Raw genomic sequence first — 24,175 nt, 5'->3', positions numbered from 1 at the left:
GAATCAAAGTGTCTGCTGGCTAGAAAGCTTGGTGGCAAGGTTAGGAACTACTCTACTAATAGATGAGTCACTGAATCTTAAACTCTGGAGTTCACTGGCTGAGTCGGTAAACTTTTGGCTACTGACTTAGGAACTTGAGGGTCTCTTAGTGGTTGTGTGATCAGAAGGAAGCGTATAGTTGTGTCTTCTCCCTGCTTGTGCTTTGGCTTTTGCTTTGCTTTGCTTCTGCTTTTTGGTGTAGCCAAGTATGGTTAACCCTAGGSACAGAAGGGGTGCAAGTGTTGTGATATAATTATTAGAGGTTAATCTCTCTTGCTGTCTCTCAAAACCAAAAGGGAGGGGGCGGGACACAGAACACCCAATAATAATAAAAATAAAACTCTTAGATGTAAAGGATAAATCCCAGTAAGGGAAAATGGTAAATGGCTCTTAAGCATCCACAGAGGACTGAATAAAAATAAGCTAAGAGATCGTGGCATAGCTGCTTTTGGTTTTATGCTTTCCTCGTGCTCTGTGGTTTTACTTTTTAAGAGTATTTGTTTGTGATTATTGCTTAGCACTGAATTTTTTTTGCTAACTTTTAATTAGTTCTTTAGAAACAAATGTTGGTTGATTGGTTGGATTTTTTTTCTTTTATAACCACAGTGTTGCTCTGCTTTCATTGACCTATTTCTGTCCCAGTGGGATACAAAACTCCTGTGATACCAAATCTTAGTCCTTAAAACACAGTTTACCTAATGTGTGCTAAGATGCTGTTTGCTTGGTTTTGTAATTGCTCCTTGCGGATGTCAGTATGCTGTAGCCCAAAGAAATTTAATCTAATGTAGAGAAATAAATACAAAAACCCTACCCAAGTGCCCAGAGACGGCTCTCCTTTATTGTTGAACATATATCTTTCCAATAGGCTCCTAAAACAGGAAGTATTTGAATAGCACTGATAATATTGGTCTGACATTTTTTTTTTTTTGCATGTTCTAGTGAATATTCCTGAAATACTGTCTGGGTTATGTATCTTCTTCTTCTTCTTCTTCTTCTTATTATTATTTTCAATAAAGTGAAAATTATACCTGAGGTTTGTTAGCATGTGGCACACCAGCAATCTAACCATCAAACAAGGTTAGATTTAAAGAACACAAACGAACTAAAAACATCAGTTGTTGCTGAAACACTTCATGGAGGGGGAAAAAAAAACTATTAAAATTGTAATGAAGTTATCACCCCTACCTTGTTCCCCTGCCTCCAGTACAGGTGCATCTCTGTTATCACTCTAGTCTCCTAAAGAATGTTTAGACTAGTTAAGAATGCATAACTAATTATCAGGTTAATTAAAATCCATTTCCTCACAGAATGCAATATAYAACTGCTGCACTGTGTAGACTGGGATCCAACAAACAAACAAAAACACCAAACACTTCAACTAGAACCTGATTTTTCTTTGATAAGCCACTTGGTCTCAGTTTTTTGCCATGTTCTTTTTGCATCCTCTTCTCTTCCCCAGTGCAACCCAAGATGCAAACTGAAATATATAAAAGCTATTACTGCATCCTGTTAAAATAATTAATTCCTCTATTGTTTTAGAGGCTCATCATTCTCTGCTGAGCCCTGTTGCCATAAATATATTSTAGTTTACAAACTACAATCTAGTTTGTGGTCTACAAAACTGTAGTTTTGATAGACACAGGACTGGGTTGTCCTATGGCTATAGGTAAATAGATATAAAACCTTTGCTTCTCTTTGGCGTTCTCTAGCCCTGAAGTTTTCATCTTGTGGTGCATTCACCTATGAATGAGTATATCTATATCCATGTATGCTAAATGAATATCCTGAATGATGATGATTACTTTGCTAATTTACAAGTTGTGCTTTGTTGAAATGTTACTTCAGCTTCTTCATCTGAGCATTTCAAGCTTGTGGGCAAAATTTCTCTTTCTTGGTTCTGTTCTTTTCTCTTCTCTTGGTTCTGTTACTTGGTTAGCTACAGTGCTAGTAATAAAGGCCCCCTCAGCTGGCTGCTTTTCCTTACYGCTTAACTAGGTTTGTGAGCAAGTCATTTCCTTTGCATGCTCCAGGGTTTGGGAGCTTGTTGCCCAGCTCTATTCTGACCATTTTCATGTTCTCACTCCTCTGATAAACTCTCACTGTAGTGTTCTTGTTACAGGAGAGTTTGCTGGTGCTGCTGCTGCTAGGCTTGTGTCATTCTTTCCATAATAACCATGGATTTCTTCCAGGATTTAGAACTTGCCCAGAAAAATTCTGTTTTCAGCTGAATCTCAGAATAGGATATCTCAGCCAGCAYAATATTTGTGCTTAATTTGGTTTGAACTGGCTTTGTTGCTCATATAAAATACAGGAGGGTAAAAAAGGAAAATTTTGCACTGTGAATGTTCTTGGAAATTCCACAAAGACAAGCATTTAAAACATGACATTTTATGGCTTCTTAGTGTCTCATGTCAGCTGCTGGTTTGTGCCTTGAGTTATTTGACCAAAAAAAGTCAAAACAGCCTCGATAATGTGGTGGGAGAAAAAGGATTCTGAGGTCTGCTCTGTAGACCTTTGCATGGCCTGTGCAGTACTGAGGGTTGCAGGCTGTACATGTCAGTAAACTAAAGAACTGGGRTGTACGTTTTTGTGGCCAACAGGTCAACTAGTTTAGAATCAGGTGTGAAGTTTAAAACATGTTAGTTCTGTCCTGTAACATCTGTGTGGTCCTGGATATCCTCCACGAGAACCCACAGCAGCTAGGAAATAGAGGCACAGCTGGCAGGGAGGGGGCAGATGCTGTAGCCTCTTTAATATCATCAAAAAGACCTTTGCTGACAGAAGATACTTATTCAGGGCCCTCTGGCTCAGTGACTTTGTCCAAGTTCATTGAGCTTCAGGGCAGGCTGCAAATCTATTTTAATGAGACACTTGAGGAGAGGGCTTTTCTTGAGAGTAATTTCCRGTGCTTTGGGGATGTTTGTTCATTCTTTTGGCTTTAGACAGCTTGTAAGGTATAACTGAACGTAGCTARTTTTGTCTTTTTTTGTTTTACTTTTAAATAACTGCCACAGAGTTTCTTATTTTGGTGTAAACTCCTCTACAGTCTGCATATATACATACAAGTATACAAATAAGTGCAGGATTGTCATAGCTGTCAACTTTTAACAGCCAGATGTTTTTTAATGTCCCCAGTCAGTTTCCTGACTGTTCCGGACTGTTAGATGAGTCTTGGAACAGATCTAGAAGATAACACTGGATCAGGGTGATTCCTGTGTTGTCTTTTGTGTGTTTCTGTTAGCAATTTGTGCCCCATCTAAGATCTACTTAATGAGGACGTTGCAGTGAACTTAGTGGTGTTATAGCCCTGTAAATCAGGGAAGATGTAGGAGAGAGGAAATATTTTGGTTTTATAGTCTGAAAATTCAAGTGCAGAAATTACAAGATTCTTTCCAGGAGCAGGGAGTGTGGATATTGGGAGAGCTGTATTGGACCCCCTGTCTGTCTCCTATTCCTTTCATTGTTGCTCATTTCTGCAGAGGCGATTCCAGGTGTCCTTGGAGGAGTTAAGGTTAGTGCAGCTGAAAAAGAGCAGAGAACTAATTTGCCCGAAAAATGGCCTGGCCAAAAAAGAAATATTTGGTTGGATCAATTTCTCAGTCTGACTCGCCAGCAGCTTGTGCGGATCCTTCCCCTGGGCTTGCCCTCCCCTGGTTCACTTGTTTGTCAATAGCTGCCTCATCGCAGAGCCGGCACTGCCGCAAATTACACACTGGCTTGTTAAGGAAAACCAAAATGAGTGGCAATTTACTTCCATACGTTGACCAGTGAACTGTGGCAGCCCAGCTGCTGCTACTGCTGCTTAAGGCAGCAAGTTCTTCGTGGCTGTGCGTGGGGACAGCTGTGTTGCAGTTGTACTCCTGGTGTGACGAAGCTGCAACCYGGTTGATGTTTACTAGGTGGCTGCTGAGTGTCTTTACTGCTGAGACAGTTTCTCCCCTCAGCTTTGCATGGAGACTTCATTTTGCTGCCCTTGTTGATCTGGTCCTTTCTTGCTGATAACTGCTGCTAGTGTCTGTGTTAAGGTTACTTAAACTGCCTCCCTTTGCGTAGGCACTATCCCTTTGGTTCCTAAAGCCAGCCAAYATTTACTGTGATACTGTGTTTTATTTTTTCTTTAGGTACATGTATTGGACTGACTGGGGTGAAACACCCAGGATAGAGCGAGCAGGAATGGACAGCAGCACACGGAAAATAATTGTTGATTCGGATATTTATTGGCCCAACGGCCTCACAATAGATCTGGATGAGCAGAAGCTTTACTGGGCTGACGCAAAACTGAGCTTCATCCATAGAGCAAATCTGGACGGTTCCTTTAGGTAAGTTCCCTTCAGCTAATAGTATGTTGTGAACCATTTCTCTTACGGTATTCATTTTGAATTGAGGCATTTACATTAAGCTAGAACAGTGGCAGGGCCTTATTGTTCTCATTAAACCTAACTGTTAATAATTTTGCAAAAATAAAGCAACCTCCTGCATTCATAAAATTCATTTTAAAAATGGAGGTAAATACATCTGTGTCATCTCACTATAGATTCTTCATAAGCTTCTATAGCATAGTTTTGCTTTTTACAGTTTATACTTACCTTGAAAACATTTGGAACACCTTATCACTGGCCCTAGGCAATCTAACATGCAAATAATGTTGGATTTTTACAACACTGTTACTGACACCTTTTTTTTTTTTTTTTTTTTTTTAATAAATATCTCTCCTCCAAGTGTCTTTAGAGGTGCTTATCCTTGACCTGTTCAAGGGTATTTTCATGGCATGCCTATAACAACCAAATTCAGCTCACTTGAGACAGAGTTAGCTGGAAGCTGCTGTTCCTGATGGGAAGCACGGTATGGCTGTTTGGTTCAGTGGGCTCTGGTCTAGGTGTCCCCACCGGGGAGAGGCAGAGTGTGCCCCTGTCTGAAGGGGCTTGTTTCGGATGTTTCAGTTGGTACTTTCAATTCTCTGCCATGGTTGATGAGTAGGTTAGGCATCATCTGCAGTGAAACATCCTGCCGAAGAAGCCAACTTCTGCCTTCTGCACCAGAGCTCTTTTCTTCACGTAGTTTAAAGGAATAGTCTGCTGAGTAGTAGTGGTAGTCGTACTGAGTGCTACACAGCAGCTCATTTATAGATGGTTAATAAAATGCTCTTGGTCTGATTGGATGAGAAAAACAGAATGATGCTGCCTTGAATAGGGCCTGCCCAGCTACTGGGATTATTTTGGTGTTCAGGAGAGGTCAAAGTAGGTGCTTGGGTTCCATTGACAGCAGCCTCACAGTGCTCAAGTCTTTCTGTTGATGCAGTTCACTGTGGGTTGTTTTTYCTTGTTTGTTTTTTGTTCTTTTCCTGAGAAGCAAGTGACGCTGTATTCCTGTGATAAAGTAACGCGTTTTTCTAAAAAGTGAGTTAGACAATTGTTGCCATCACAGAAGAGTGGAATCTATTGCTCTGCACTGAAGCTAAGAGCAAGAAATACTGAAGACTCCATTATCCAGCTTGAATCTTCTTGTCCTGCAACACAGCTTTGGATGCTGAGATTTTGGCAGTCGTTCTAAAGAAATCTGCCTTGAGGAAATAAACAGAGGAATGCTGGAATCTGGTGAAATGCAATTTGAATGGTCACTTGTCTTGGTGGTTGCTATCCTAATGTGTCAACAGCCCCCTAAGGCTAATTGGAAATTACAATGACTTCTATATAGTGCCAATCTATGTATTTTAAAGCATCCAAAATCTCTCTCTTATGAAATCATTTTGCCATGATGAATTTTTTTTTAATGTGTGTATCTGTGTAATAGCATAATATGCCTCACTGCAAAAACACTGCATTTTTCATGGTCTTTTCTAAATTTTTTTTAACAGAAATGTGTTGTATGCCTTATTTTCACACTCATAAAAGATGGATAACAATATTGACATCCTTTATAAAACACTCTAAGTTCCATTGATAACACTATGCAAGAGCTAGATAATGGTGGCATTGTAATAAATGACAAGTACTAAGTGATGGTCAGAAGTAGAGACAAGGGAAAAAGCCTTTTCAGAAGGGAGTGGGAGCTCAAAGGCACAGTGCAGGTTCATGGACTGAAAGAAAATTCAGAATCAAATTTTTCAAACATGTAAATATGTTGCTGTAATTTGGGGATGGGTAGTAGAGGGGTGAGTTTTTGTGATCTGATCCTGCATTTCTTGTACATATGCAAATTGTATAACAGTTGCTTGAAAACATATGTGTGTCAAAACTTGAAGTTGTAAAGAGAAGTTTGTAAGAGAAATTTATTTTGCATTTATTAAGAAAGAAGACAACCTGAAAGGGTTCAAGTCTTTGGACTATACACTAATCCCAGCAATCTGTCTCAATTGCTCGTGACAGATTAGTGCATGTGTACCTCCATGTCCCTGAGCTGCATGCATTTTTAGATTGTAGCATATGGGAAATTGATAATTTAGGACAAAAAAAGAATGTATGAGCCATTTGGACACAAAAGAACACCCCACTTTTTGTACATTAATGTATTTTTTTTTTTTGGTGTATTTTACTGTCGACTATTGGAGAGTCTAAAAATATGCTTAGTGTCAGGCTGTCTCCATATGGGATACATTCTGGAGAGCCGTTTTATTTTTGCAGCTGCATAGGGACTTTTAAAGCATTGTCCAGTATAATGGCCTGTGTGTATTTTAATGTATATTTTATAATGTCACGATATGGTAAAACTTCCTTCTTAAAATGTTATGCATAGTAGCGAAATTCCACAAATATTGTACTTAAGAGTTTTTWAAAAAGATTTTCCCATTATTCCTCAAAGCTGAGAATACCTTTAGAATGAAATTGGAAGAAAAAAGTGGGCTGCTTCATACGTGAATGACTGTGAGGGAGGAAGGGGCCTCTGTTCTTCAAGCAGAATAAGTTTCAGCCAGGCTTCTCAACAAAGAAACCTTGTGGTATTTCAAACCCTTCTGCTCCTATCCCAGAATCACTTCAGAATTCAAATAAAATGGAAGCTGGCATTCTCTGTAGTGGAGCAACCCACCCTTCATATATTAGGGATGTAATGTTGAGAGAGTGGAAGGCTTAACAGGTGAAATAGCAAAATGAAGGAAAATATATAGCGGCAAATAACTGCTACAACGCTAGAAATTTCAGCAAACTCAGCCATTGCTGTAAGTAACAAAGAAGCAACAGTAAAGGTGAGAGTRGGAAGGGAAAGCCCCATTTGTACTTTTTTAAATGTGTTTTATGGTGAGTTAGTATAACTTGAAGGACAGAAATTTAAAAATACTTTTAATTTTATCTCTGTCACAGAAGGTAGAAGAATTGTTTTGTTTTTTCCTGCAATTTGTTAACACTGGTGTGACGACAAATGTGACATGGTGACACAGGGGTGACACAGATGAACTCATGAGAATTTGGGGGGATATTTTTTCCAGGAAAATGTAGATGCTGCCATCGCCAATGAAAATGAAACCAAATCCTTTCCCTGTCAAGTGGTAGCTGATTTTTTTTTTGCCCCTAAACTCTATGGAAACAATGCAACTGTAGGTGTGATTAGAGGTATATGAAAATGTGTTCCTCCCTTTGCCTCAGGATGATGCTGACACTTGAGCTTTCCTAGAGTGGTATGGTGGAAAATCTGAATACTGGTTTACTATATCAGAACATTGGTTGGGAAGGTTTATGTTTGCTTCTGTACGTATGTAGTAGATGTGAATGTTGAGAAACTGAGTTCATACTGTTTTCACTGAGAAATTGTCAAATGTGTTTTCTCTTCATGAGCAAACATCCCAGAATTGCAGTAAGTAAATTACACAAAGTTATTACAATGTGTTTGTTCAGAAAACATGCTGGGTATGTTGCATCATTTGCAACTTTGAGTTCATCTCATAATAAATGATCAGTTCATCTCATAATAAAAGGAAGAGCACTCAAAAATAAGAAATAGGGTTTTGAATAGACTGGATTTTGTGACATGAAATTTTGTTGACTTGTTTTATGGCAGAGCCTGACAGAAGTAAATAGGATTTCATAAAAGACAGACTATTCACAAAAGATTATGTAATTCTGCATGTGATGTTTTCCTAAGTTTCTAGCTTCAACCTTGAATCCCAGGGTCCAACTTTCTACAGAATTWTAGCAGAGTGAAGAGCAGGTACTTTACTGAGGCCCAGGTTTATTGTGAGCTGTACCGCTAAGAATATCCAAGACCCTGCAAAGTCTCTGGTATTTCAAATGTCTGCAAAAACACTGCTGGAGAAATAAACTCTCCAGACTGGAAAAGTTTAATTGAGGGGGCAGGAGAAGGGCAAGGAAAGAGGGAACGTGTTAACAGAAATCTGTCATCGAGGTTGAACTTTTTTAGTGAAGAATAAGATATTTAAGGGATATTACAACACTGAGCTTTCAAAATTGCTGAACTGGATCTTCCCCCCTGCCCCCTTTCATGCAACTCCAACTTGGCTTGGGCCACTGCGGAGGGAAGGAAGTTTGGTGTTGGTACTAGACTAAATACAGTTCTACAATTCTAGATGCTGTTAAGCAGTCTGCGACCTTATGGTTCTGTGGGGAGAGTTTTTGCTCTGCGTTTCAAAATGTAATTTGAAAAAAAGAAATTTCTGCTATAGATCAAGCAGAGTAGAAATAACTTAAGGAGACTCTGAAGATATTCTTTTCCAACTGTAAGAAAGGATGACTGATAGACACGAAATGTGGAAGTTTGAGACAGTCTTGGGCAAACTTGGCATGTGTTGCATGAGAGGACAGAGAAGTGATGTGTTAACTGGGTGGAGCGTGGTGCAGAGCTGCTTCCTCCAAGAGGGGGCTGTGTCTGGGTATTTGCACAGTCCTGTTAGGGGACTTTGGTGTGGCCATACAGAAGCCAGCACAGAGCTGAATCAGATAGCTCGTTGCTATGAAACACTATATTTGTTTCCTTATTGCTGTAAAGAAGCTAAACAAAGTCCAAATTTTCATGTCTACATTTTGCATCGCTTCGTGTGAGACGCCTGCCGTTGCGCCCTGTGAGCACGCTAATATGGTGTAACTTGTGGTCACTGAAACTAGATGCTTGGTTTTCTTCCGCAAGCTTAGAGAGGAATTGTCAACCTTGCATTGCTATAGCTGCCCAGAGCAGTGATTTGTTCAAAAACATTTTCAAAGTGACTGTGTTCTAAGAGAAAAACTTATTTTCAAKCTCTAGACAGACAAAACTCTATAACAGAAGTATGAAGGTTGATAGTTTTTAAGATGCAACAGAGGATGACATATGACAAATAATTAATGAAGATATAAAACAAATACATCAGATATGCATTTCCTACAGATTACTATAAAAACTTGTTTTAATTTTTGCATGTACTTGTGACTTTCATCACCAGATGAGTCTAGTTCCAATTTATTTCTTAAAAGAAGATGATTCTTAGATGAGTCTTTTAAAATGCACTGATGTTTCTTCTACGTGTGCCCAGTGAAAGCTCTGTATGTTAGTTCTTGCTCTTTCTTTGATCTAGGCAAAAAGTTGTGGAAGGGAGTCTCACTCACCCGTTCGCCCTGACGTTGTCCGGAGACACTTTGTATTGGACGGACTGGCAGACCCGCTCCATTCACGCCTGTAACAAAAGGACAGGGGAGAAAAGGAGAGAAATACTGAGTGCCCTCTACTCACCRATGGACATCCAGGTCCTGAGTCCAGACCGACAGCCATACTGTATGTATCATTTCTCTGGAATCTTCTCAAATGACTGACTTAGTTGGTCAGGAAAACAATCATTTCCACAGTCCAGAATTGATGTTGATAATATTCAATCTGTAACAAACAGTTAGTTAATGTTTAAGTATGAGAGGGCCTTAGTCCTGAGCTTTTATGTGAAACAGATTTTTTTTTTTTTCCCATTGTGTGATGCATCCTCAATAGAAGCCATGTGTGGAGAATATAGAATTGAATGAGTCTGTGTGCATTTTGTGTTTGCGTGAGGGTGATTTGTCTAGGCTGGTGTGGGGTGGTTGTGAGAATGARACTTAGGAGCGGCAGAAGCAAAGGCAGAGATCAAAAAGCAATAGAGTGGGAAATGCAAGTAATGCAGCAGCCTTGGCAAGAACCAGCTCTTGCCTACGGCAGATACTCTTGCCCTGGGATCGGCTTATTCATTTCGGCTGACCCTAAAGTTTCCTTTCCTAAAGGTAGTACTTTTATAGGAACAGTCAAGTATATAGGATGTCAATGAGCRTGTTTGAAAGTGTGTACTTTCACATAGGTGAGTACCAGAAACTAAATTAGCCATAATTTTTTACATTAAAGCAATTCAAATGCTCATTCAAAGCATGAATGATCTGACAGTTTCATGTTTCATCTCTTGCAGTCATTTTTGTTCTTTTATCCCCAAAACTTTTGGTTTTTAAAATTTTTGAGGAACTGAAAGACAAAGTATTTGTTGTCTGCTTTTTCTGAAGTTGAAGTAATATCTAAGGGACTTGCATATGGCCTTTCTGTAATTCCTGTTAATTCAGGCACATGTCTTATTAAGAAAAGTCTGTGGTGAGAAAAAATAATATCCAGAACTGCTGCAATGTGCACATTCCTATACTGTTCTTTCCCTTGCAGAACTGTGCACTGCTCCACTTGTACTCCCTTGTTCTTTTTTCGTGCTGCTTGGCAGGCCAAGCTTTGACAAAGCAACTGGTGTCCCAAGTTCTTAGCAACGTGCAGCTTTAGAAACACTGGAGAACTGTATAGTGAGAAAGTGCTGGGCTGACAGTTCTTTCAAAATCATCGTTTGAACATCTCAATTTAGACGTCCCCTAAGAGTTGCTTTTGCTGGGGTGGGAGGTCGCATATGAAATACTCCTTATTTTGTGGTTCCTCTGTCTTTTAGCACTAAAGCTGGTGTCGGTCAATTCAGATCTGTAATTCCTTCCTTATGGAGGGAGGAAGGCTTTAGGGTTCCAGTAAAAATAAAATAAAAACAAACCTTTTTGTTTGTTTGTTTCTTGAAGTTCACACTCCGTGCGAAGAAAACAATGGTGGTTGCTCCCATCTGTGCCTGCTGTCGCCGAGAGACCCCTTCTACAGCTGTGCCTGCCCCACGGGCGTGCAGCTGGAAGATGACGGCAGGACTTGCAAATCAGGTAGGAACATCTTGGGCTTTCCACAGGAGCAGCACTGGCTTGAGTTGGGTTTACTGCGTGAAAGTTGCTGCTTAGAAGTGGAGTCTTAAAGAGGTGATTTGAGAGGACTGCTTGGCACACTGCAATTTCCCCATGGCCCAAGTGAAGAAAGCAGGAATTTTGCATCCAAGTCTCCTAGCAAGTTTAACATCCAGAGGGTGTGTGGGAATTGCATCACCAATTGAAACTCTTGGTGCCTTTTAACATATTTGGTTTTGTTCGTTCTCTGTAGAAATGAAATTGTGTGTGAAGGCCATTGTTGGTGTAATTTATTACAAGGGGGCTCTTGTAGGACGTCTCATTTGGATAGTGGACCATGGGCAGGGGTTTGTTGCTCCCCATGTAGCTGCTGATGCGGTAGCACCGAYCCTGCTGTTGCTTTCCAGTTGTATCAAAGGACAATTTACTTGTGACATGTTCTGGATGTTGATGTGCCAATGTAACTGGTCAAGGCTAAGTCCATAACTAAGCTATGAGCACAACTGAGTGTATATTTTATATCCATAAACTGAGTGAGGCAAGCTGATGTTTGGAGAACTTTTTTTTTTTTTTTTTTTTCTCTCCTTATGATCAATCAGGAACCCTCTTTTAAAACATGTCTGTTCTGAAAATGAGGGATTAATGCTGCTGTGGCTGGGAGGCTCATGGAGGGTAGGGTCCTGAAGAAACTTCTGCCAGTGGCCTGGAAGACTCCACTGACACGAGGCTGGCCAAAGAGGATAGTCATTTTTTGATGTGGCTCGATTCCTCTGAGTACTAAAGTAAGCATAATAGACTGTTTTTATTTGTGAGCTTAAAGCAGAGTTTGAACACTGAACCTACAGAGTTTAAGGGCCAGCTTCATTAGCTCATCCTGCTGCAATTGAAAGACTTATAAGGTAGTTTTTGCAGCTGCTGAAAGACCTTTCATTTCCCTTCTTCTGGCCTTGGAAAGTTTCCCTTTCACAGCTTTTAAAAAACATTGCTGAATGCTGAGGACACCCTTTTAGACGTCCATATTGACCCTGTGTTTCTGGCAGTGGGGAATGAAGGTCAGGCTGCTTTTGGTATTTTGGCAGATARCACAAACAGGAGCGACTGCTTAGGCTGTGCTTTCACCTTTCCATTGTCAGGCCAGACAGTCTGTCAAGAGTGTTGTGTCAAAGGAGGGCAAAAAAGTGGGATGGGAACAGGAAGTCTGGTTTTGCATAAGAATGTGGCCTTTTGGTTCTGTTTTATGGATTATTTCTTTCCCAAGCCCCACATCTTTTGTGGTCCTGTCTGCCTTATGCCAGCATCCATGTGCTTCTCTTTCCAGTCTTATTAATTAACTCCTTGTTTGCAAGGAGTTGACTTTTTGTTCTTTGCACGAGCCCTTTGTGATAAAGTTGTATTGGGCRCTACAGCTCAAGCAGTGTTGACCACCTCTGTGTTGTTCCCTATTGGCCTGGGCAAATATTATCAGCTTATTTAACATTATACTTTTAACTGAATTGCAAAAATGGTACCAAGATTTGTGCCTAACAGGAAAAGGTATTCTCAGTTCTCAGGAATCTGTGCCCTCATGGAGAGTTTATAGGTACAAAGATGTTACTGTATAGCTCCATCAATGAGTATTCTTGCCTAGAAAAGCCYTTTGAGGTTTTTAAGTGATTTCAGATCTTGGATCCTGAAGAGCATACATGTGCAGAATATTTGGATGAGGGAGAGAACTCAGCAGCTCTCTGCAGAGCAAGTGTGTAGGATGGTGATAGGCCTTGGTAATCAAGGGAGGAAGAATTCCCTYGCAGGCTCTTCTGCTCCCTGCTTTGTTACAGGTTGTGTCCTCATGCATTGAAACTCCAAAAATCTGCATTTTTGTTCTAATTCCAAATGCAAAACTGTTGGTTTGCTGAGGCTATGAGAACTGTAGCAACATAAATTGTTTCTTGTTCTCTAATTTTGGCTTCCAGTGTTGGTTTGTTCTTGCTTTCTTCATGATTTACACTGTTGCTCTGTATATGGAGAGAGTTGGCAGCTGACCTCAAGTACCAGTTGCTTTCTGTGCATGCTTGTTTTGTGCAGGTAGCTGCTCTGGTGCTGCTCCTCTGTAGACCTGTGTTGTTGGTCTGTTTTGCTCTGTTTGTCTATGGCTTTCTGTGCTCACTGACAACATGAASCAGTCCTTACAAAGAACCCAGAGAACTGCTTGCACAGAGCTGTTTACAGTACAAGGACAGGTTTTGTACTTGCAAAAGGGGTAAAAGGCCATAATTACAAGGTTAGCATGAAAACCAAGTGCCTGTTGCCCAAAGCTTTTGTTTTTGAAGCTTTTTCCTTTCCGTTCCCTGCCCTCCAATGTGCATAGCTGAATTAGGAGCAGAGAGGCGCGAGGGTGGTATTAGAAAGCTGTCACCCACGTAGTCCTTTTTCCAGTGTGGATGGGTCTGTTTTTCAGTGTGTTTGAACTCTGAAAGTGCAGCCAAGGTGACCATTTTTCTGGTTGCTGTAGAGTTGGGTGACAAGGTTACAACCTTGTATCTTACTCATTGTCTTAGCAAAATGTTTCCTAAATCAGTTCAGGGAAGATGCTGTGGGTTTGCTTGAAGCTCTTGTACCAACAAGAGACTGGACGACTTGGAAGGAGGATCAACTGCATCTGACTGTGCCCTTAGGGAAGTAAGCGCTCACGCCAAGAGTTTTGGACTTATTTAAATCTCCTTACTAGACGGATGGCGAGTTGCTCGGGCTGGAATTGTGCACATCTTTGGGACCCTCGAATGAAAGGAGCCGTGTACAAACTGCGCTAATTCCACCCAGCTGTGCTCCCTGCTGCCCTTCAGGGAGGGACAGCCCTGGCTTTGCTCTGCAGGGGACGAACGAGAGCAAGGTGTGTGCAAGGGGCGCGCTGCCCTGGGGCCTCCTCGTTAAGGTCAGCAGATTTATCGCAGTGTTGGGCAGTAAAAGGTTGTAGTTCTCATTAACACACTTGACCCCACCTGGCTGCCAATGCAAAAGTGTTTTCTGTTGCTGTGAACAAGAGTGAAGTAGCATGGGAAAAAATTTAAGAGTTTTCCATTAAAAACTTTGGTGTTTTCTGCATGCCTACTTTATTCTTCTTACCATTCCTTTCCTTGAGCCCTTTCCATTCTCTTGTTAGGGAAAAAATATATAGAGATTTGAATATTTCAAAAAAGGCCTTTTTTATTCCAATTGATCCAACTTCATGTGAAAACTAGAGTGACATTTTTATACTACAGGTCTCTGAGTGGACCTGAAGCAGCACTGGGGCTCTTTTTTTTGCTGCTGTTTGGATTTTAAAGTATGCTCTTTGTGGATGTGTCCAAATACTGAATTTCAGCTAGATGTTCAGACCTGCTCCTGCCCATTTAGAAGCTGGTGAAATCCCAATCTGTGAAGGTGAGCAGAGCCCCAGGCCTGATGTGAAATGGCTGTGCAGCGCAGCCTTGCAGGAGCAGCCGTTGGGACCCTCTAACTCCCAGGGAGACTGAATGTGGAAATTTCTTATTTCAAACAGTAGCTTCACTTTAGGCTTAAATGACTTCCATGGACTTGTTTCTTTCTTTTAATTAATACTTTAGCTTTTCTTGCATTGATCTAACATTAATCTTTAACCAGCATGTTTGTGTTCCTGGGTCTGTTTCGTGTTGTCGGTGAGGGCTCCCTTGGCAAAGGTGTCGTTCTCCTTTCCTGTGGTAGGGTTTGGTGAGTTGGATTCCGGACCCGGCAGTGCTTTGAAATGCAAAGGGAAAGATGTAGCTCCCATCCCATCTCCCATAGTGAACCATATGCATCTTGCTTAGCCTGCGGTGCAGAGTCTTGAGGTCATAGCTGCATGTCATCTCCTTTTGGTTTTTAAGAACAAGCAGCTTCATCTTCCTCATGCTTTTATTCTGGCAGTCTTTTCTCTTGGCTTCTTTTCCTTGGGACCCAGGGAACAGAATGAATTCATCTCTTTCTGACCGCAGCTCTGGTGCAGCTTTGATATAATTTGCACCACTTGATGTGAGTATTCCCAGACAAAATGGAAACCAGGCTCTTTCCATCTTGTTCTGCTTTTTTGGAGTGGATCTGCTTGACTTTGCCAGAGAGAGGTGCAGTCTCAAAATGTTGGATGACTCCCCCTGCTTTTCTTCTTCCCTCCTTTGGCTTGCCATGTGGTTCAGTTTAATCACATTCAGACAAGTGTAGAGGATTGTGGTGTATCTTGTCAGCTAATTACGATTAAACTCTCATACCATAGGGCGTGCATCTTTCTGAGACTGAGTCCTTTTTTGTAAATAGTGTTCAGCCTGTCTTCATTTTTTATTTTTTTCTTTTTAGAAATACATTTTTTTTTTCTATTCACCGTTGCTGGCATACAGCTATTGCTGCAGGCCTTAGAGATGAAGATCAAAAGCCTCATCTTTTTTCTCAAAAGTGGATAGGGCTTCTTATTTACCAATAAAAGGTCCCTCTGGCTTCTTAAATTCCCTCCTTTGAAAATACAACATGAAGCAGCAAAGGATCTCCCTCTCATTGCACATCATTTTCTAGTATCATGAAACCAAATAAGCCCACTTGATTTGGACTAAAATGACTTGAACTGAATTTAAAAACCTGTCATCTGTGGCTGATACCACAAACTATTTTGAGTGAGAGCTCCGATCCTGCACCCCTCCCACCGAGTTGTAACTGTGGCTGCAGACTTGTAAGGAGTAGAAGAAACTTGGACTTCAGCTAGTATGTTTTATAATAAATCTGTGAACTTTAGGAGAGGCACTCAGAGCTTTGTAAGCTGAAAATCAGTCCAGGATCCATGTAGTAATTTCAGGAAGCGGAATTCCCCTGAGGCTTTAAAACCACTTTCCCATTTCATTTTTGTTTCTCAATAAATGCCTAATGCTTTGCTACAGTATATGGGTAAACTGCAGAGCTTTATTTGCTCTGCAACTTCATTATAACTGTTCTATTTGGTCTGCGTGCAGGTTTTGATCCATTTTACTACAATGGTGTGAACGGTAGCTCTGGCAGCTTTATCTTGCCTAAGGTCTGGAGGGGAGGGATTTGTCTCTGTAAAGTTTTCTTTTTAATTTTACAGGTTACCTATATCTCATTTTCCAGTTTAAGGCAAGTTCATTGCCACTATTTTATCAGTTACCTCTGTACTGAGTGACTTCTGTTTCCTCTGCAAGCTGTGGCTGGATGTACTTTTAATAAATCAAACATTCCTCTGAATGTTATACTCATTTGTTATATCTAAATTCCTCTCCTATTAAATTTAAATCTCCCCTGAGAGGGCTCTTTGTGCTCACTTTCACAAAAAAAAAAAAAAAAAATTCTTTTTTATATATTCCTGCAGGCATTGTTTAAATTGAAATCTCTTGGAAGGTTAATTATATGCTGACTTTGTTTTCGTGTGTATAAGGAAAAACCATGAGCCTCTGCTTGCTTGTCCTTGAAAGCAGGAGGAGGGACCTGCTGGTGAGGAGGCACCGGAGCGCCTGGGCTCTAGGTGTGTTGTCCTGCTGTACGAACACCAGCCTGAGCCCCTGTACATCAAGTGCAACCGAAGCAAGTCTGTGACAAGGAGAAGCACTTGGTGGGGGCCTGCACCAGCAAGTCGTCTGCTCCCATCTTCTCTTGTTGAGTTCAGGCCCTGGCCTTTAGGCCATTAAGACATGAGACGATTTTAGCTGTTTTCTACATTGGGAATTAGGTGCCTTGCTTTGATTTGTAACAGAGGGGGACACCTAGGGGAGAAATAAAGGGAATAAGAGTATTTACATCCCTTGAAAGCACAGGTCCTGTATTAACTGCAGCTAAATGCAGGTATAGAAGATGCTCTGATACAAGGGTGACTGCCTGATTGGGCCCTTAAATAGATAAATGATACTATTTTTGAGGTTGCCTATTTTTCCTCTTCACCTAAGTTTCAGTTGTTCCTGGATCCCTGTTCTCAAGTGCTTTTTATCTATTCACTGTGAAAGACACGTCCAGGATGCCGTGGAGAGGAAAATTTGACCCTACTGAGATCCCAAAATTTCACTTAAGGACCAGGGTCTGTGTCCAAGATCATCTCTGGATGAAAAAAAACATTTCATAACTGGGGAAGAAGGCAGTAGCTTCTAGCATTTAAGAGTCATCTTGAGATCCATTTTTTTTTTTCTCTTCTTTTTCCCTCCCCTATTCTAATGCTCTTGGTGAAGCAGGGTCTGATAATATTCCCAAGTGTCTTATTTCTCCTTGCAGTTCTTCACCAAACAGCTTTCTAGGAGGCTAGTGGCTGTTACTGCAGCGGTTGCAAGGTGTGTTTTGTTGGTTCTTTTTGTTGGTGTTGGTTTTTTGTTTGTGTGTGGGCTTTTTTCTTTTTTTTTTTTTTTAACGTAGAAGATGATACAGTATTGAAGGAAGAAATGCTGAGGCTCGTGCTCATCTCCTGTGTATTTCTTGGTGCGCATAATACATTTAAAAAATATGGTATGTGCAGTTCTTTGGCTGAACATCAACTTCTTGAGCAGTGAAGCCTCCAAGCAAGAAAAGCAGGCAGACAAATACCTCCATTGTAAAGCATTTCTCCCCGTGCAATTTAACTTTTATGACCACCAAAGGAGAAGGTCCCTTTGCTAATACATCCCTTTCTGAGTAATAAAGAGAAAGTGTGGACAAAACCAGACTTTTCTGATTAAGTATATCAACTGCTAATTAGAGATGAACGGCTTCTTTGTGAAAGGGACGGATTAGGGAGTCATTTGTCATGTGGGAAAATTGCTGTAAACCGGAGCTCTCAAGTATCTGAGAAAGCTGCTGCTGGCATTGTGTGAATAACACAAAATAACTGTCAGGGGAGGCTTCTAGCACTTGGCAGATGCTGGAAGAGGAATCTCATGTATTGATATACAAACTTTGATTTTTTTTTATTTTTTTATTTTTTTATTCCAGTCTTGATTTGGGTTATAGTGATTAGGAGCATTCAGGTACTACTGTGCTGAGCATGGGAGAAACAAACTCAATACTTTTCTCCTATTCCTAAAGCTGCCTTTGCAACTTCCTGCATGGCTGCCTCCTGCCACCCACCTTCGTCCACTCCTGCATTAGAAATACAGCAGTGGAAAACCCCATCCTCAACTTCCAGAGGTCTTTTTCTCATTCATGTATGTGTTAAGTAATGTGTAGGCTTTTCCTCCTTATATTTCTACTCCATTTCATGAAAATTTTATGAGTGTTTTTCATTCATTTGTAGGTCTTGCTTGTCATGAGCCTTTTCCTCCTTGCTCTTGTTAGTTTATGTTTACATTTTTTTGTTCTGTATGAAAGAGTTATGGCACTTTCTCCTCAGAGCAGCTTTTACCTTCTAAATGCGCAGAAGTTAAAAAAAAAAAAAAAAAAAAAAAAAAAAAACCCAAAACAAACAAAAACCTCTCATGAAAACAGCTACCTTTAAAGTTTCACTGACTGAAAACAGTGTTTTCTAATGCTATAAGGCACGTTGTCATCTAGCTGTGTTTTCCAGGAGTTTCCAGGTCTGCTGAATGAAGTGCTTGACTGTCCTGGTGCCTGTTTCAGGTGGATACTGCCCTGGGCTCCTTCACACGTGCAGTTGTTGTGGTTGCTTGAGCGATGGTGACTGGCTCTGTGTGTGTGTGTGTGTGTGTGTGTGGTGGTGGGGAAGCCAGGGGCTCGCTTTGCAGCAATCCTGACTCCCTGGAGAGGTTTACGAGCAAACTTTGTTACCTTGCATTCATCTGGGGCTGAGCACGCAGACCTGAGAAGTTCCCAGATGCGGTGTAACTCACTAAGCCGCTGTACTTAAGCTGTGTCTTCAACTGCTCCGTGGCCAAGCTCTTGATTTTACTGCAGCAGTCGGGCTGAGCTGCTCCCTGGCTTTGCCAAGCCCAATTTGCAGTTGTTTATAACTTTTCCCATCTTGCTTATCCTTTGGACGGATGAWGGTGTTAGCTCAGAATTGAATTTTCTGTGTCTCCGTCATATTTGGAACATAATTAACACTTGAACTTCAAAGGATGGTGCAGCTATTAACCTCTGTGGGGGCCTGTGGGACATGAAGTGTTTAGTCCTGATTGTCTAAAGGAAGAAACTRCAGTACAGACAAAGTAATAGGTACAAGGTCTTGTGGAGAGCTCAGGAGTTGGCACTGTAGTAAAGACATTCTCTGCCTCTGCTGGATGTGAAAATGTATGTTATGTGTCTTGATGGGCTTTAATGGATTTTTGCTTGTTTATGTACTTAAAGATGCACCAGCAAAATTCTATTTAACAAAAACTAAGTGGTAAAATGACTAAACCACTTCTAAGGGCGGAGATTTCATACTCTGAGCCCATAAGGTTGTATTTCTCCAGCACAGAAGAGACTATTTGCAACTCTAGAGCTCATGCTTCCCAAGGCAATACTGGTATAGCCCTTTTCTGGCACTGGGGATTCCTGGCAGGCGCTTTCTTGGCCCATCCTTTTTCTTAATGCGTTGCTATGAGCTGTCATTAAGATGTCTGTGCAAAGGCATGTGAACATTTTTGCAAGTGATGAATTAGTTGCTGGGACTAAGATACCTGTGATCTGCYGTTCGGACATGGTGCACACAAAATATAGCTGGTCAGACCTCGGGAGAGAGGGGAAGATTTAGTTGTTTGAGTTCTTTGAGATCTTTGGATGAAGTCCCTGTCAAAATGCAAGTCGTCTGTTTGGTGGAGCCAAGGCCACTTCTGCTGCTCTTTGGATCTGGAGGCTCCAGTGCAGTCAGGACGGATCTAATATAGTCAGTTTGAATAAACCTGCAGGAGAGTTCCGTAGTCCTCTGTCAACAGTGACTTCATGAAGCTGTGGGCTTGCAAGGGTGCTGTTGGCTAGGTGGGAGCGAGGTGCTGCACAGAGCCTCACTCCTGGCGCGCCGCGTGAAGGTCAGTAGCTGTCGTCTGCATGGTAGCAGCTTTCTCTGGAGGAGACTTTGCTTTCGCCTTGGTCAGCTGGTTTGGGCAAATGATCTTATCAGCTGGGAAACTTAGTTAATATTCGGTTTGAGGGTTGCTCCCCCCACCAGTGGCTGTATGAACCATGTGCCAGAAGTGTCTGAAACTATTTTGTCTCTCTCCTTGGTTTGGGGAAAGCAGCTGTGAGATTCCTGCTACAGAAGCAATGGAAGAAACAGTGGCCAGGAGCTTTCACAGGAGCCTACAGACAGATCTGACGTAATTTATGAGTTACGTGAGCGCTCTGGTATTTCCTGTCTTTGTCACAAGCGCTGCTTTTCCTTGTGCCTGCTCACACCTTCCGACGAGATGGGGCTGTGCCTGAGCAAGGGCACGCAAGGCCCTCTCTCGAATAACCCTCCCCGTTTCTCTTTTCTTGGTTGCTTGCTCCCACAGTCTGACTCCTGGTTTCAGTTGATAAAACTGATGCATGTCCCAGCCCACAGTGTCTGGGGGAGAGTCCATGCCCCGCTGTTCCCAAAGCAGCCCCAGCGCTGCTGCAGATCCTCTCACCAAGGGGATAAATCAAGACCCCAGCTGGGATACAAGATTCTGCTGGTGTTGCAGCTGGCTCTAGTAAGGTACTAAAATCGAGGAGGATGTATAAAAAGAATTACCGTTTATCTTTAGATAATACCAGCATTTGTTTCAGCTCCCAAGTATTAGTGGTTTTGGTGGAAGCCGCTTGCAGGCGTGGATTTTTGCGCAGTGCTCTCGGTACCAGCTGGGGCCTCCCATAGCGAGTGGCAGCACCTCCCGCCTCCTAAATGCTCACGTGAGACCTTGCGATTATTTGGAGTCCTGGCAAGTTTATTRAGCAGCTCAGCACCACTGCCGTAGCTCAGGTGCTCCACACAAAGATGTGCATCCTACCTTCCCCCTCCTTCCTGCCGTCCCCAAACTTTGCCAGGTAGCGTGCTGAAATACTGCAGCTCACACTGTTGCCTGCTTTCTTCATACAACTGTTGGCCTTACTGAGAGTGCCGAGATAGCTGCACTCAGGCAGCTCATAAAAAGTTGCCTCTGGTCAAAGTATTTTTAATGCTCTGTTTTCCAAAAGTGCTTGCTCTTTTGTTCCTTGAAGAAGCACTAACCGCTTGAGCGTTTCTGCAGTTTATCAGATTTTTCCCACAAAAAGAGGGACTGCAAGCAGTACATGGAGCGAGCGTATCCTGGCAGACGCATGCGCACACACAAACCTGGGCAAGAGGCTCCCACAACGGAGCCTTGTTCTCGCCTGATTAGCAGACAGACAAATGGGAAAGGAATAGCATAGTGCTCGCTGCGCGGATTAGCAAACGCCACCGCTGCCGTCCCCATTTGTTTAGGTTGGGTGAATAAATTGGAGCATTTGTTACTGTATTATGGATGTCTTGTCACTTGTCAAATGTGAAGTGGGCCAAGGGAAGAAGAAAAAGGCTCTTGTCAGGCTGGTGAGATGGCCTGCTTCAGTGCTGTCAGCTCTGATTGCGGTTAATTTTGCAAATAGAATACAGCTGCCATTTTCAGCACTGGAGCATGAATTTTTAATAGTGGGAGCACAAAACAAGAGAATCACAGCAAACRCTATACCTAGCATGGGTATTAAAAATAATGGATTATAGGTGTGGGAGGAACATATCRCGTGCAGGAACAACAACAAAAAGGCTCTTAAACAGTTTGTCGGATTTCTTGATTGCCAAGAGAGAATACAGTCTTCAGGGAGTAACAATTAACGTTCCTGAACTGCATTATTTTATTTTCTGTTCTGTTTGGTTCTTTTTAAATTCAGATATTGTTTGCTTTGGTTCTGCATGTTAACTGGAATGGTTCATGGGCTTGTATGGCTGTTAGTTCTGCTCAGACAGTCCATGGAAGGTCTGCAGAAAGCCTGGGGCAAATGGAGGTGGTGGGGGGCAAGACTAGAGAAAAATAAACATTTCAAAGTTCAAACCAATTGGAAAAATAATATAACAATTTGGACTTGGGCCTTTTGAAATGCTTTCTAAGTGGAAATTTTAGAGCGACTCCATTTCTTCTTTTTCTGGTCTACGGTTGGCATAGACAAGTTTGCATTAAGTGTCTGCAGGAGTGTTTGCTTGCTGCAGTTGCGCTGCTGTAGCACTCGGAACAATTTGTGTTCTCCAAAAAGGAGAAAAGTACATAGGGAGAAAAGGGGAGAAAAGGTGGCTTTTGTTCCCTATGAGGTGTTATATGTGACCTTCTCTTAATAGATAGTAATTCTGCTGGGGAGCTCTTAGTCATATGATTAAGAAAAGTGACTGTGATTGCTACGCGAGAGGCTTTTGAATTTTGATTGAATTAAATCAATGCTCTAGAACTTTTTAGCAGTAGGCAARTAGCAGACTATTAGACAGGCTCTACTTAATATTATGCTAGACATGTCGCAGCACAACTCTTCAAAACAGTCTACCAGCATTAATAACCCAAATGCCTCCGTGGCAGAGATAAAACAGCATGAGGCAGAGGAGCGTGTTTGTCCGGGTTTGCAGAGAAGCGGTGGCAGCGCTGAGAGCTTCTCAGCAACTAGTGCTGCACTCAGCCTGCTGCTTTTATTTTCTAGCAAAAATAATAATGTAAAAAATACTAAAGGCAATTATGCATTTAAYAAACACTATGCTTTCTGGCTCTGCTGTGATATAGGCCAATATTTCTGCACCTATCGCAGAACTGGCCACAGGAATGATGCTTTTACCAACCTTCAGGCTGTGGGGCGGAATTAATGAGACATTTGCTGTGTTGCTTTGCTCTTTTAATGTCTAAGGATGTAGATACATGGCTGTCAAGAAACTGATTGCGTAATAATTTAACTTCATTAGAAGCAGATGCATCTCTGAAGGTGAAATTGCCAAGCAGCCACAACTTGAAATCAACCAAGTAGTTTATTCCACTTATTATTTCTTTTCTACCCAAGTTTCAGTTTAAAGTATGCTGGTTTTCTTATCCACGTTTTTTAGCCACGCTCYTCCCTGAGACTGAGCCTGGGACGATTTCTTGAGCTGCTGAACGGGGGGTGTGGGCCAGAGCGCCGTGGGTAACTGGGCAGCTGCAGGGCTGCTCGCTTTCAAGACAGTTGAACTAGAACAATTTGTGCTCACTCTTCTGTTCTGACAGAACATCTTGATGACCAGACACATCCTCCCCTCCATATTAAATTTCGAGGCCTGAATCTTGCTTAACTTGGACTAAACATGACACTTTATTTTCAGTCCCAGAGAAGAAGTGACTGTGGAGAGAAGCAGAGAAGCAAAGCCTTCCACTGTGGTACACTTGGCTACTTGTGCTCTTAAAGCTTCTTCCGTGACTGCTGTAGTTGCAGATTAGTGTCCTAAATCTCTTTTTGCTCCCCCAGGCGCTGAAGAAGTCTTGCTGCTGGCTAGAAGGACTGACTTAAGAAGAATCTCCTTGGACATGCCAGATTTCACTGATATTATTCTGCAGATAGACAATATCAGACACGCGATTGCTATAGACTATGATCCTGTGGAAGGCTACATCTACTGGACTGATGATGATGTCCGGGCAATACGACGGGCCTACCTTGACGGCTCTGGAGCGCAGACTCTGGTAACCACAGAAATCAACCATCCGGATGGCATTGCTGTGGACTGGGTGGCCAGGAACCTCTACTGGACAGACACTGGCACAGACCGCATTGAAGTGACCCGCTTGAATGGGACATCAAGAAAAATCCTCATCTCAGAAAACCTAGATGAGCCTCGAGCAATAGTGCTCAATCCTGTAATGGGGTATGTGTGTGTTTCATTTGTTTGTTTTTAATGGTAGAGCTGTGACAGGTCTTGGGGTCCTGTTTCTGGTCTCCTAAAATGGCTCAAAAAATCTGCAAACTCTCAGATGAGAGGTGCGTTACWTGTCAAGGGTTCCTTCTCTTCTACTAGAAATCATTGGCTTTCCCTTCCTTTACCGTTGCTTCACTTTAGCACCATGTGTAGAGATGTTGACTACTAAATATAATGTTCTTCAGCCAACCTATATGTTGCCTATTTGTTTTATTTTAATGCATCTTCTTTGATTAAAGAATTG

General features: G+C 41.8%; 1 protein-coding gene and 1 long non-coding RNA gene across 2 annotated transcripts in view; one reads left to right on the top strand and one right to left on the bottom strand.

Annotated features, from left to right (window-relative positions):
• The window catches only part of LRP5 (LDL receptor related protein 5), a 125,032-nt gene that overhangs the window by 44,169 nt on the left and 56,688 nt on the right, over window positions 1–24,175 (top strand). Inside the window, exons 3-6 of the mRNA XM_026041246.1 lie at window positions 4,161–4,358; window positions 9,536–9,732; window positions 11,019–11,150; window positions 23,484–23,880. Of these exons, the coding sequence (XP_025897031.1) occupies window positions 4,161–4,358; window positions 9,536–9,732; window positions 11,019–11,150; window positions 23,484–23,880 (924 nt within the window). The remainder of the gene's footprint in view (window positions 1–4,160; window positions 4,359–9,535; window positions 9,733–11,018; window positions 11,151–23,483; window positions 23,881–24,175) is intronic.
• On the bottom strand, window positions 4,908–9,648 carry LOC112948906. The gene is made up of 2 exons (XR_003249725.1): window positions 9,567–9,648; window positions 4,908–5,595 (listed from the first exon to the last, which is right to left on the bottom strand). It is a non-coding gene; the product is annotated as an uncharacterized LOC112948906 (long non-coding RNA).

Source organism: Nothoprocta perdicaria, unplaced genomic scaffold (genome assembly GCF_003342845.1).
Source record: "Nothoprocta perdicaria isolate Ctin4 unplaced genomic scaffold, notPer1 scaffold_28, whole genome shotgun sequence".
Classification (NCBI taxonomy): Eukaryota; Metazoa; Chordata; class Aves; order Tinamiformes; family Tinamidae; genus Nothoprocta; species Nothoprocta perdicaria.
This window is presented reverse-complemented; position numbering and strand designations above follow the sequence as displayed.